The sequence below is a fragment of the Marmota marmota genome, unplaced genomic scaffold (genome assembly GCF_001458135.2).
Source record: "Marmota marmota marmota unplaced genomic scaffold, marMar, whole genome shotgun sequence".
NCBI classification, from domain to species: Eukaryota; Metazoa; Chordata; class Mammalia; order Rodentia; family Sciuridae; genus Marmota; species Marmota marmota.
The window spans coordinates 10,664,864-10,677,078 of NW_025999941.1; the positions used below are offsets into that span (position 1 = coordinate 10,664,864).

Genomic DNA, 12,215 nt, shown 5'->3' on the forward strand with positions numbered 1-12,215 from the left:
GCTGAGTCCCGGGAACCGCGGCTCGGGCGCGGCAAACTGTCCGCCGCGCCTCCTCGGCTTAACTGCTGCCGGAACGCTCCGGGTCTCCATGGCGACGGCCTTTTTTCGGCAAGGACCCCGGCGGCGGGGCTGTCCCACGGCGCCTGCTGAGCGTGGCGCTCTGGTGGTCAGGGCCGCTGACCAGCTTGGGTTGTTAGACGGCGTGACTGCCATCGAAGTCGTGGGCCAGCGGGCAGGTGGACTTGACCCGGAGTGCAGAACACGCGGGCGGCCGGACGGCGGGCTAGGTCCCGGGGCCTGCGGTGCGGGCGCTGAGCTGGCGGGGCGGGCCGGGGCGCGGGCGTCGGCTCCTCCTCCTCCTTTTCCTCCTCCTGCTCCTTCTCCTCCTCCAGCAGGTAAGCCTCGCCTAGAGCGGCTGAGGGGCACGACTGGTCGGACCGTCTTAAAGCGGCCTGGCGGGAACCCTGGAGCTTCACACCACCTCTCCGTCACTCCTAACCGTAAGGGGCCCCTGTTGACCCCTAGAATTTAATGGAGGTAGCCCGAGCCATGTCCTCCAGAGAAAGGAAATTCCTTGGGAGTGGTACCAGGTTGTGGGCCGCCCCTCAAATAGCATGGAAAGAGCCTGCGCCCAAGGGGACCTAAATTCGGCCCACTGACCTGCTTGCGGGCTTCATCTGCCCTCGCAGACCCAAGCTGGGCCCGCCCTGTAGAGACCGACCAAGGGTTCCCGGGCTCCTCCAAGGCTGCTGGGTATTTCAAAAGCTTGGACCCTCCCCCGTCATTGAGCACACGACTGCGACGAAGCCCAAGCTCTTGCCTTCCTAGATCCCCAAATATGTCACGGTATACTGCCACATCATCCCAGAAATATATGACAGATGGCTTAGCAATGGGGGAAAGAGGTGGAGGACATGTGGCAGCCCAGGGAGGTGCAGATCAGCGTGGGGCCTGGGAGGTTCCATAACTGCTCAAAGTCAAATTCCAGCTCCCCAGTGAAGGGTTAGGAGAAAGTGGCTCTATATACTCACTTTCTGCCCTTTCTTTCTACCCTTCAGTAAATGGTCTCTTTTGACACTTTCCCAAGCTCAGAAGGAGCCGGCGCCTGTAGCCGATAGATGCAGAGAAGGGCAAGAGTTAAACAGGTCTTTTTAAGAGTTAAATAGCTCTCTCTATTTCTCAGTGTATTTGAACAATTTCTTGTTCTACGTTTAAATAGAAATATCCCTTTGCATTGTGTCTCTTAAAGTGCCTGTTGTAGGATGGCCATATAGAGATCTTAAAGTATTTGAACTATAAAGATTAAAGGAAAAAGAAATTGCCTATTAGATTCCTTTTGAGAGAGAGCTCCATTGGAATCCCATGTTTTTCCTTATGTTGGAATTTTTTTTTCATGATTTTTACCCAAAAATGCTGTTTCTTTCTTGAGCAGAGAACTATTCTTGCTCCCAGATTAGCAGGATACTTAAACAGACATCACATACTGACTACCATTTGCCTGGCATAGTTTTTTAGGTAGCAAGGATATATCAGTAAATATTTTCATTGTGGTCCCTGTTTTCATAGAGCTTACATTCTAGTCAGGAAAGACTGAATAATCAAACAAACAAGACAATTTGATAATTAAGGAGGAAGAATGGTGTGAACTTTCCTGATGGCCTCTTAAGGGATTAGTAAGGGGTGAGGCGGTCAGAAAGATGACCAATCTTTGATGGCCTGTACCAGAGTTTTTGTTTTTGTTTTTGTTTTGTTTTTGCCATACTGGGGATTGAATCCAGGGGGCACTTTACCACTGAGCTATATCCCCAGCACTTTTTTATTTTGAGACAGGATCTCAATAAGTTGCTGAGGCTGGCCTCCAACCTGTGATTGTTCTGTCAGCCTCAGCTTCCAAGTAGCTGAAATTACAAGTGTGTGCCACATGTCCAGCTCAAAGCATTTTGAATGTAGGGACAAAAGTGTGATTTGGAGGCTGAAAAGGAGAGTATTGTGTGCAAGAATGATTCCCACTATTATGTATAATTATAATAATGTACTAATTAAAAATTTTAAGAGACAAAAAAAAGGGGGTGGGGATGGAGCTAGAGACTAAATCCTTTTCAGGTGTTTAAAGTGAAGAGAGGCAGAAAAATGGGCCTGTAGGTCAACTGGGGGCTGGGGGGTGGAAAGAATGGTGTCTTTTTTTTTTTTTTTTTAATTATCTGGAAGATACTTGAACATACTAGAATGCTGAGAAGAGTGATCCACCAGAGAGGGAAAAAAGTTGATGAAACTACACCAAGAAAACAATTATAGGATAGACGATAGACAACACCAGTGGAATGGACTTTAATGGAAATGCTTAGGCTATAGTGACAGGAGAGAACGAAAAACAGGAACAGCATTGGAAGTGTGCATATAAATGCAGGTTGCCGGCAAGTAAACTGGCAAAGTATTCTTTTAAGGTTTCTTTCATATTAATGACACCTACCCTGGGATTTGTGTGGGAATAGGGGTGTTGTTTTATTTATTTATTTATTTTTAATTTATTCTAATATGACAGCAGAATGCATTTCAGTTCATATTACACATATATAGCACAATTTTTCATATCTCTGATTGTATACAATGTAGAGTCACACCATTCATGTCTTCATACATGTACTTAGGGTAATGATGTCCATCTTATTCCACTGCCTTTTCTACCTCCAAACCCCCCTCCCTTCCCCTCTCCCTCTCCTTTACCCTATCTAGAGTTTGTCTATTCCTCCCATGCTCCCCCATCATCCTCTTAGGTTGTTTTATTTTTATGACTGATTTTTGAAATTTGAAGGTTTATTAATTTCTAATTGAAATTTCTAAAAGAAACATTAATTTTTGTTATAAACAATGGAATATTACAGATCAAATTGTACACAATTGTGTACTCTTTCAAAAATATAGCTACTATCATACATCCAGATTACAAATACAAGTTTGTGAGAAGTCCTTTTAAACAAATCAAGGAAGGTTTATTACCAGGAAAAGAAATAGGGATCAGACATATTCTTATGATAACTGGCATTTTGCATGTTGAAGAGTTTTAGGAGCAAGTGTTTTCTGCCATTCTGATCTATTTAAGTAATTAAATACTTTCTGAAATTGTTTTTCTTGTGTCCAGATAACTGAAATAGCACAAGTACATGTGCCTCTCAGTCCGAATACTGTGCTCCCTTATAAGTTACTGTTATAAAAGTTGACATGGTAACATATTGTCCTTTGTACCAGTAAGTATCAGAGATTTATTAGAGTGAGATTGTTTTATCCAGTCAAGGTAGAAGTTGGCTTAAAGTAGGCAGATGTTAGGTCTTTATCTGAACAGCTCCCAATCTGTCAGCTTCTGTAAGTAAGGCTTAGCCCACAATGTGATAAGAGACATAGCTTAGGGTATATAAGGTGTATTCTTTAGAGAAGATGTTCATTAATATACTTCATGTATATTGCCCTAGAAAGAAATGGGTGTGTGTGAGCATGTGTTTTTGTTCTAGATTGTTCTTTAGGAGTCTGAACTACTTTCCCCCAAATTTGTAATCTGGCTTGTGATTCCAGTTTTTAAATACTTCAATATATTTCTCCATTTTTGAAAGGCTTTGAGAAGTCAACACAGTTTACCTATGATGAAATTAATTCAGACTTTGGTACTTAGAAATATGTTTCAAAGTGCTTTGAAAAAATAAATTGCCTTATGTAAACACAAGGTACCATATTATTGGTGAAGATGAAGTTAAAAAAGAGTTAAAGGTCTCAAATGTAGAATCACAATATCCTGGATACATAAAGTCTGTCTTAATGAAACATTTCACAGAGATTGTTGTAAAAATATAATTGTTTAATAAATTTAGTTTCACCTACAATCTTGTTTTCATGGAATTATTTGTTTTGAAAAATTAAAGGTGATATGAGCTGGGAAGGACTAGCCAGGTGAGAATGACAATATTGGATACCCTTTTTTTTTCTTTTTTAAAAATATTTTTTAGTTGTTGATGGACCTTTATTTTATTTATTTGTATGTGATGCTGAGAATCGAACCCATGCCTCACACAATAGGGGGAAAATCAACATATATGCCCAGAAAGAAGCTCTCTCATTTTTTTGTCTTTTCTTTCTTTCTTTCTTTTTGGTACTGGGGATCTAACCAGGGACCTTTACCAATGAGCTACATCCTAGCCCTTATTATTTTTTTTACATTTTGAGACCAATCCTTGATTGGTCATCCTGTCTCAGCCTCTCTAGTCACTGGGAATACAGCCCCTCCCTCCCCCACTTCCCCTCCATCTCTTTCTCCCCACCCCCTCTCCCTCTCCCCTTCCCCCTCATATTTTTAATATTTGAGAACAACACTGTAAACTCTCAGGTCACTATGGCACAGAGAACCGAGTCCATATCTAATTTTTTTTTTCTTTTTTGGCACTAGGAACACTTTACCATTGAGCTACTTCCCTAGCACTTTTTATTCTTCATTTTGAGACAAGATCTCATTAAATTGCTGAAGGTCTTGTTAAGTTACCAAGGCTGGACTTGAATTTGTGACCCTCTTCCCTCAGCCTCCCAAATTGCTGGGATTACAGGTGTGCACCACCATGCCCAGCAGCCCATGTCATTTAAGAAGGAGTTTTAAGTGTAAATTCATTCTGAAATGTTTCTATAGTGGTTAGACACTAGGAATTCTTTTTTTTTTTTTTGGTATCAGGAATTGAACTCAGGGCCACTCAACCACTGAGCCACATCCCTAGCCCTATTTTTGCATTTTATTTAGAGACTGGGTCTCACTGAGTTGCTTAGCACCTCAGTCCTCCTGTCTCAGCCTCCTGGGCTGCTGGGATTACAGGCATGCACCACCACACCCAGCTAGACACTAGGAATTATTATTATTATTTTTTTTTTTGAGAGAGAATTTTTTAAAAAATATTTATTTTTTAGTTTTCGGCAGACACAACATCTTTGAATGTGGTGCTGAGGATCGAACTTGGGCAGCACGTATGCCAGGCGAGCGCGCTACTGCTTGAGCCACATCCCCAGCCCAACATTAGGAATTCTTGATAGAACTTCTTTTGCTTTCCATCTTGTGGTGGCATACAATGTACAAGGCTAAGGCTACATATTTCTAAGTTATTTTTAAGTATTAAGACTACCATAAAGATTTCAGATCCCAAATTTGTTTCTTGGAGACTGTGGATTCAAAATGAGTTACTGGCAGAATATCTTATAAACCTCTTCTTTCTACCTGAGTAAGTGTTGGCATTTTGATGGCCATTTTCATGTACTTACTGACTTTGGGGGCTTGATTTTGTTTTGTAGGGCTAATAACTAGTATTTATATAAGACAGAAGAAAAAGATGTCATTCCGTAAAGGTATGCTCTCTCTGCAAGTTATGTTGTTTTTTATAACTTAGTCAAAGGTAAAAAAGATCTTAATACAGGTTTTTTCCATCTGTTTCAGTAAACATCGTCATTTTGGTCCTGGCTGTTGTTCTCTTCTTACTGGTTTTGCACCATAACTTCCTTGGACTGAGCAGTTTACTAAGGAATGAGGTTTCAGGTATGGGAAACCTTACTAATATCATGGAATTTGTTGAGGACCTGGAGTTTCCTGTATCTCACATCCTAATTTAGATAAGGAAATGAGAGCTTGCTTCTTGGCTTTAACAAAAACTAGGAAAGACTTTGGGAATAGGCATGGTGAGTACTCATTGTGCTCTTATGGTGTCCTCCCATACTTTTCTTCTCCTTGTAGAGCAAATTGTTAGCTAAGAATTTTATCTGACAAGAATATTCCTTTTCATTAAAACAGAGGCCTTAGAGGGGCCTCTGTGGACTGCCATCTGCTGACATTTCAGCAGGTCAGGGCTTCAGAAGATGTGAGCAGGCACATGACCCTGATATTTGATGCATGATTTGGTCACCAGGAGTGTCATTCTGGTTACTTTCCTTCACCTGTTACTTTAACTTGAGCAACCACATCAGTAGAACTCTAGTTATAAAATAGAAATCGTAAAAGCTTATCAGCTAATTTTTAAAAAATCATTGCATAATTACAAGTTATTTTAAATTGCTTGCACTTTTCTACCTTGGTATTGAGGGATGTTTAAGGCTTCAGGGTATTAGTCAAAAATCATTTTTGTATTGCTTGCTACCCACTATAGTTGATTCAGAGGAAGACTATACTAACTTTCCCCTTTCACTGAGTACTTATAGCATATAGTTTTTTTGTATATGTTGTTTTGGTGGGGTTTTTTTTTTTTTTTTTTTTGGTGCTTGGGATTGAACCCATGGCCTTATTCAAACTAAGCACATGCCCTACCACTGTCCTGGTAAGCATGTTTTGTAATATGTATGTATATATTTATGTATAGCATATACAAATAAAAAGTAATACATGCTTCTGGTGGAAAAATTTTATAAAAAAAGCTTCATGAAGGCAATTTGTTCATTTCTTTATTTCCCATACTTAAGAATGATGATCAAAGGAAGTGTCCAATAAATATTAGTTGAATGAGTGATTTCATTGCCTAGAGATAATTACTATAAACTTCCCATCTTTTTCTGTGTATATTTTTTCCTGCAGAGTTGAGATTATACTAAATTGTATATATGACATGTTTTTCCATGTGATTTTATCATAAGCATTTCACCGTGGTGGCAGAAACTCTTTAATATTTCACTTGCATAGTTTACTTGTTTCCACAGGAAATCGTCTTCTTATAGTTACTTCCAGATGATGACCAAATGCATTACATGCAACACACACATATACTTATTATCTGTTACTCATTCTCCACAATGGTAGGGATTTGTATGTTTTATTCATGGCTGTATCCCCAGTGCCTATGTATTGCCAATCACATAATAGATACCCAGTATATGCTGGAATAAATGAGGGAATATACAGTCATCCCTCTGTATCCATGGGGGACTGGTTCTAGGACTTCCCAGGACATCAAAACCTTTGGATGGGGGCTGGGGATGTGGCTCAAGCGGTAGCGCGCTCGCCTGGCATGCGTGCGGCCCGGGTTCGATTCTCAGCACCACATACATACAAAGATGTGTCCGCCGAAAACTAAAAAAATAAATAAATATTTAAAAAAAAAAAAAAAAAACCTTTGGATGTTCATATAAGATGGCATAGTACTTGCATATAATGTACACACATCCTATTGTATACTTTAAAGCATCTTTAGATTTAACTTTCTACAGTGTAAATGGTATATAAATAGTTGTTATACTGTATATTTATGTAGTAACAACAAAAACAAGGCTCTTCTTCAGTATAGTAATTTTTTCCTCACATTTTTGATATGTGGTTGGTTGAATTCACTGATATGGAACCAACTAGATATAAGGGACTAGTACAAAAAGGCAAGAAGGAAGGTTTACATCATACTTTTAGTTACTGGGTGTAATGCGTTCTGTTTTCTAATTCAATTTTCTACTCCAATCTAGAAGCTTTTTCTATTCAAATTCTAATCAGGGGGTTGCAGATGTAAGTCAGTGGTAAAGCACTTTCCTATCATGGGCAAGGCCTTGCACTCTATCCCCAGCATCACAGAAAACATTCGGATCCTGTCTCTTTAAATTCTGATTTCATGCCTACTTAAATGATTTGTAGTTTGAAAAACATTTATGGTTTATTTCTAGGTCTTTCACAACTATGAATAAAATTGTGACTTTTGTGTGTGTGTGTGTGTGTGTGTGTGTGTGTTGCTGGGGAATCAAACCTAGAGCCTTGTGTATGCTAGGCACCAACCTATATCCCAACTAAAATTGTGACTTTTGATTACTTTTCAGATTTTGTCCTTAAGAGGGGTGGCAAGGGAAATGATTAGGTCAAAGGCCATGTACCTCTTTAAGGCTCTTGAGCCAAATCACTACAATACATTCTAGAAAGGTGCTGCTACTTTCTTACTAATAGTCTATCAGTGTTGTCAGCCTGATTTTTAAAATCTTCCACTTTTGCAAAAGCTTGGTTATATACAGGAAAACAATTTCTGGGTTGTATACTTCAAAGTTTAATGGGAGAGAGAGAATAAGGTAAATTGGTACCATAATATCACCTTACTTCTTTCCTTGTCTTGGACTCTGTATCAGAAGTTTATAAGATTGTGTTTGTATCACAGTGCCTTCCTGTATGTTTTTTTCAGATTCAGGAATTCTGGGGCTTCAGCCCATAGATTTTGTTCCAAATGCTCCCCGACAAGCAGTTGAGAGGAGACAAGAGGAGATTCCTGTGGTCATTGCAGCATCTGAAGACAGGCTCGGGGGAGCCATTGCAGCTATGAACAGTATTCAGCACAATACTCGCTCCAGTGTGATTTTCTACATTGTTACCCTCAATGATACAGCAGACCATCTCCGGTGAGCTCTGCTTACCTAATGATTCTGCCTCTAGTGGTGCTCTAGAGTAGACCAGCTGCCAATCCAGGACTGTTTTAATATATAAACATGTATATACACACATGTATGTATACATATGTGTGTGTATATTTATACAGTTTGGATTATACACATATAAACTATGGTACATTTTTCCATGTGATTGTATCAAAAGCATCATGTCCCTGATAGCAGAAATGATATAGAGCTATGCCAGGAAGTAAATGAACCATGCACACTGTTAGCTCCAGTTACTATTTTTTTTGGTAATACAGCTTTCTCAAAGAAAGAAGCAGTGTTATTTACTGCTTCTTAATCATAAATTCCGTATCTCATAGATATGCTCTGAGTATTTTTAGAGTGGGAAGACACTTGGGAACAATGGCAGGATGGTAGGATGAAGGTGTGAGCAGACTCTGACCTAAATCTTAGTCCAGGGTGGCTATTTTCTCATCTGTAATTTTGGAATGAAAACATCAAACTCAGCATATGGTATGTCAAGCACCTAGCACATAGTAATTGCTCAGTAAATGGTCATTAACTATTTTAATTGCTGTGATTAAAAGAAACACGATTTGATGGAGTCTCATCCATGAAAATAAATGAAGACTTGTCAAGTTTATTCCAAGAAACAGCTTAACAGATTAACGTTTGTCAAAGTTCTAAGACATTTCTGTCCTTGTGGCTTTCTTCATGGTTCATATTTAATGAAAAGTTATGATTTTCTCATATTTGAAAAACTCAGAATCCAACTAAGATATAGAATACTGCATTAAAATAGACTACAGAAATAACAGTGTCTTCAGAATGTTGATTAGGAGTGGACTAGAAAACAATGTGCATTACTTCTTCAGGAAACACTGGCTTTTCTTAAATTACTTGACTTGGGTAGATATATTACTTAGGATCATGACAGTGAATTAATAGTCATTCTATAGGTAAAGACTACTAGCTTTCTATATAATTAGCTTTCATTCCATTACACTTTGGCTTATTTTCTTCAGTGTGTTTGGAAGTTTAAGAATTAAATGGTTCATGTGGTGATAGGATTTTCTCAATTCTATCATTTTTCTATAGTAGTTTTTGTTGCAAGAGAATTTCCATGTCTTGGTTCAGGGAGGGATTTTAGTGGGAATAGACCTTATTTCAGATGATGAAACCAAGTATTAAAGGAGCTTGAAAACACCCATTTAGTCCTTAGGATCTCTCTCAATAATATTATGTTCTCGGGCTACGGTTGTGGCTCAGTGGTAGAGAGCTTGCCTAGCATGAATGAGACACTGGGTTCGATCCTCAGCACCACATAAAAACAAAATGTGTCTACCTAAAGATACATAAATAAATATTTTAAAAAACATGTTCTCATCAGGAAAGCAAAGGTAAGGCTATTGTTTGGAAACATCAATATTTAACTTAAATGGTTTCTTGTTTGTTTTTAAATCAGGTCCTGGCTGAAAAGTGGTTCCCTGAAAAACATCAGGTACAAAATTGTGAATTTTGACACTAAACTTTTGGAAGGGAAAGTAAAGGAGGATCCTGACCAGGGGGAGTCCATGAAACCAGTGAGTTCCATGCATCCTTGTTTATACTTGGGAGGATCAGGAAATCATTAGAATTCCTGGATAACTATGGGTTCGGTGCAAGTTTTGCCCAGGGGACCAAATTTGGACAGTTCTAAGAGTCCTTTGGCTATCTTCTGCCAAGGGTTCTAAGAACCTTTTATAATAAAAGCAGAAGCCAGGTGTGATGGCAGGTACCTGTAATCCCAGCGATTTGGGAGGCCAAGGCAGCCCTGTCTCAAAAGGGCTGAGGATGTAGCTCAGTGGTAGAATGCCCCTGGTTTCCATCTATAGTACTCCCCCCACCAAAAAGAAGCAAAGCATAGGCACTACCCTATGCCAACACTTCTTTCCTTTTTCAGCTAACCTTTGCAAGGTTCTACTTGCCAATTTTCATTCCCAGTGCAAAGAAGGCCATTTACATGGATGATGATGTAATTGTGCAAGGTACCAAATAATGTTACCATGAGAGCTTTTCTCCAGATTGTGGGCTATAGTGTTTGTCTTATTTATGGTCTTTTGGGGCTAGGGCTGGGACTCAGTAGTAAAGCACTTGCCTAGAATGTGTGAGGTACTGGGTTTGATACTCAGCACTACATCAATAAAGGTATTGTGTCCATCTACAATTAAACAATGTATATTATTATTATTATTATTATTTTTAATAAAAGGTCACCATAGGGGGAAGTGGAACAGGGAATCCCAAGGCAACCAGAAATGTTAATCTTAACACCATATCCATTTCAGGTGATATTCTTGCCCTGTACAATACACCACTGAAACCAGGACATGCAGCTGCATTCTCAGAAGATTGTGATTCAACCTCTACTAAAGTTGTCATCCGTGGAGCAGGGAACCAAGTAAATCCCCCCCTCTCCATAAAGGTTTAAAAAGGAAGGAGCTCATCCTTTTCCATTGTTTACATTCCCCAATTATTTCAACCGCAACTCAAGCGTTCTTTTCTAGATTTATAGACCTGACAACACAATTCTCTTTGAATATCTGGCGAAATATCAGTATCTAGATCCCATTGCCTTAGAACCTCAACCTCACTTTTATTGGCTAATTATCTTAGAAGTCTTAGTTTAACAAGCTGTTTTCTTAACTGGCTATAAAATTATTAATCTTTTTCTGTTTGAAGCAGCAAGAGTATGTATTCCATTTGTTTTTAGTACAATTACATTGGCTATCTTGACTATAAAAAGGAAAGAATCCGTAAACTTTCCATGAAAGCCAGTACCTGCTCATTTAATCCCGGAGTTTTCGTTGCAAACCTGACAGAATGGAAACGACAGAATATAACCAACCAGTTGGAAAAATGGATGAAACTCAATGTTGAGTAAGTATATAACTGACCTAGTCAAAAACTTATTTCAACCCTGAGAATTTTGAGTAACAGAAGTTGGTCAGTATTTCACTGACATTTGTTATTTTTCCCACCAAGAGAGGGATTGTACAGCAGAACACTGGCTGGCAGCATCACAACACCACCTTTGCTTATTGTATTCTACCAGCAGCATTCCACCATTGATCCTATGTGGAATGTCCGTCATCTTGGTAAGTAATTAATTAACCAACTCCTAAGCTAATAAAGGATTAAGTGTCCAAGGAAGGAACCACCTTTAAGAATTGGACTTAACACTGTTTCAAGTTGTTTGGCATGGCATTGCCTTGTGTTTGACAGGTATAATCATTTGGCTTTCTCTTAATATTAAGGTTCCAGTGCTGGAAAACGGTATTCACCTCAGTTTGTAAAGGCTGCCAAGTTACTCCATTGGAATGGACACTTTAAACCATGGGGAAGAACTGCTTCATATACTGATGTTTGGGAAAAATGGTATATTCCAGATCCAACAGGCAAATTCAGCCTAATCCGAAGACATATGGAGATCGCAAACATAAAGTAAACTAGAATTTAAAACTATAAGCATTTCTCAGGAAATCCTTGAAAGTAACAGTGTGGGAAGTAACAGTTGGTAGGCCTCAATTCCTATTTGTTGCAACCCATGGAAAAAGATATGTTTCAGCTGAGTAAAGATGACAAATTGCCCTGTCTGGCAGTCAGCTTCCCAGATAGACTAAAAATATGTCTCCATCTGTCTTACCAACTGTTTGCTTACTACAGTGCTGACTGGCCAGAAGAACGAACTGATAAGACTGATATAACCAGTTCAGCTAGCTGGTATGGCTAGCTCAAAACTGCTGCTTGGTTTTAATTTTGTAAACCTGTGGCCCAATCTGTAAATAAACCTACATTTTTCAGTAGAC

General features: G+C 39.2%; 1 protein-coding gene across 4 annotated transcripts; it reads left to right on the forward strand.

Moving 5' to 3' along the window:
• The first annotated feature begins 31 nt into the window (after positions 1–31).
• On the forward strand, positions 32–12,214 carry Glt8d1 (glycosyltransferase 8 domain containing 1). Of its 4 annotated transcripts, none has more exons than XM_015494459.2 (10): positions 32–395; positions 5,317–5,370; positions 5,459–5,557; positions 8,157–8,370; positions 9,833–9,950; positions 10,310–10,394; positions 10,695–10,807; positions 11,120–11,286; positions 11,392–11,504; positions 11,664–12,214. In XM_015494459.2, the coding sequence occupies exons 1-10, from the start codon at positions 89–91 to the stop codon at positions 11,852–11,854; spliced, it is 1,461 nt and encodes a 486-aa protein (XP_015349945.2). In that variant the 5' UTR covers positions 32–88; the 3' UTR covers positions 11,855–12,214. The 4 variants fall into 4 exon arrangements, with proteins under 4 accessions (XP_015349945.2, XP_048657113.1, XP_015349944.1 ...); XM_015494458.2 differs by having other exon boundaries at positions 354–500; XM_048801156.1 differs by lacking the exon at positions 11,664–12,214 and having other exon boundaries at positions 351–500; positions 11,394–11,478.
• The last annotated feature ends 1 nt before the right edge of the window (position 12,215 follows it).

Coding starts and splice junctions, on each gene's coding strand:
- Glt8d1 (XM_015494459.2), top strand. CDS start 89: ATGGCGACGGCCTTTTTTCGGCAAGGACCCCGGCGGCGGGGCTGTCCC. Junction 5,558..8,156: donor ACTAAGGAATGAGGTTTCAG/GTATGGGAAACC, acceptor TGTTTTTTTCAG/ATTCAGGAATTCTGGGGCTT. Junction 11,287..11,391: donor TGGATGAAACTCAATGTTGA/GTAAGTATATAA, acceptor TTTCCCACCAAG/AGAGGGATTGTACAGCAGAA.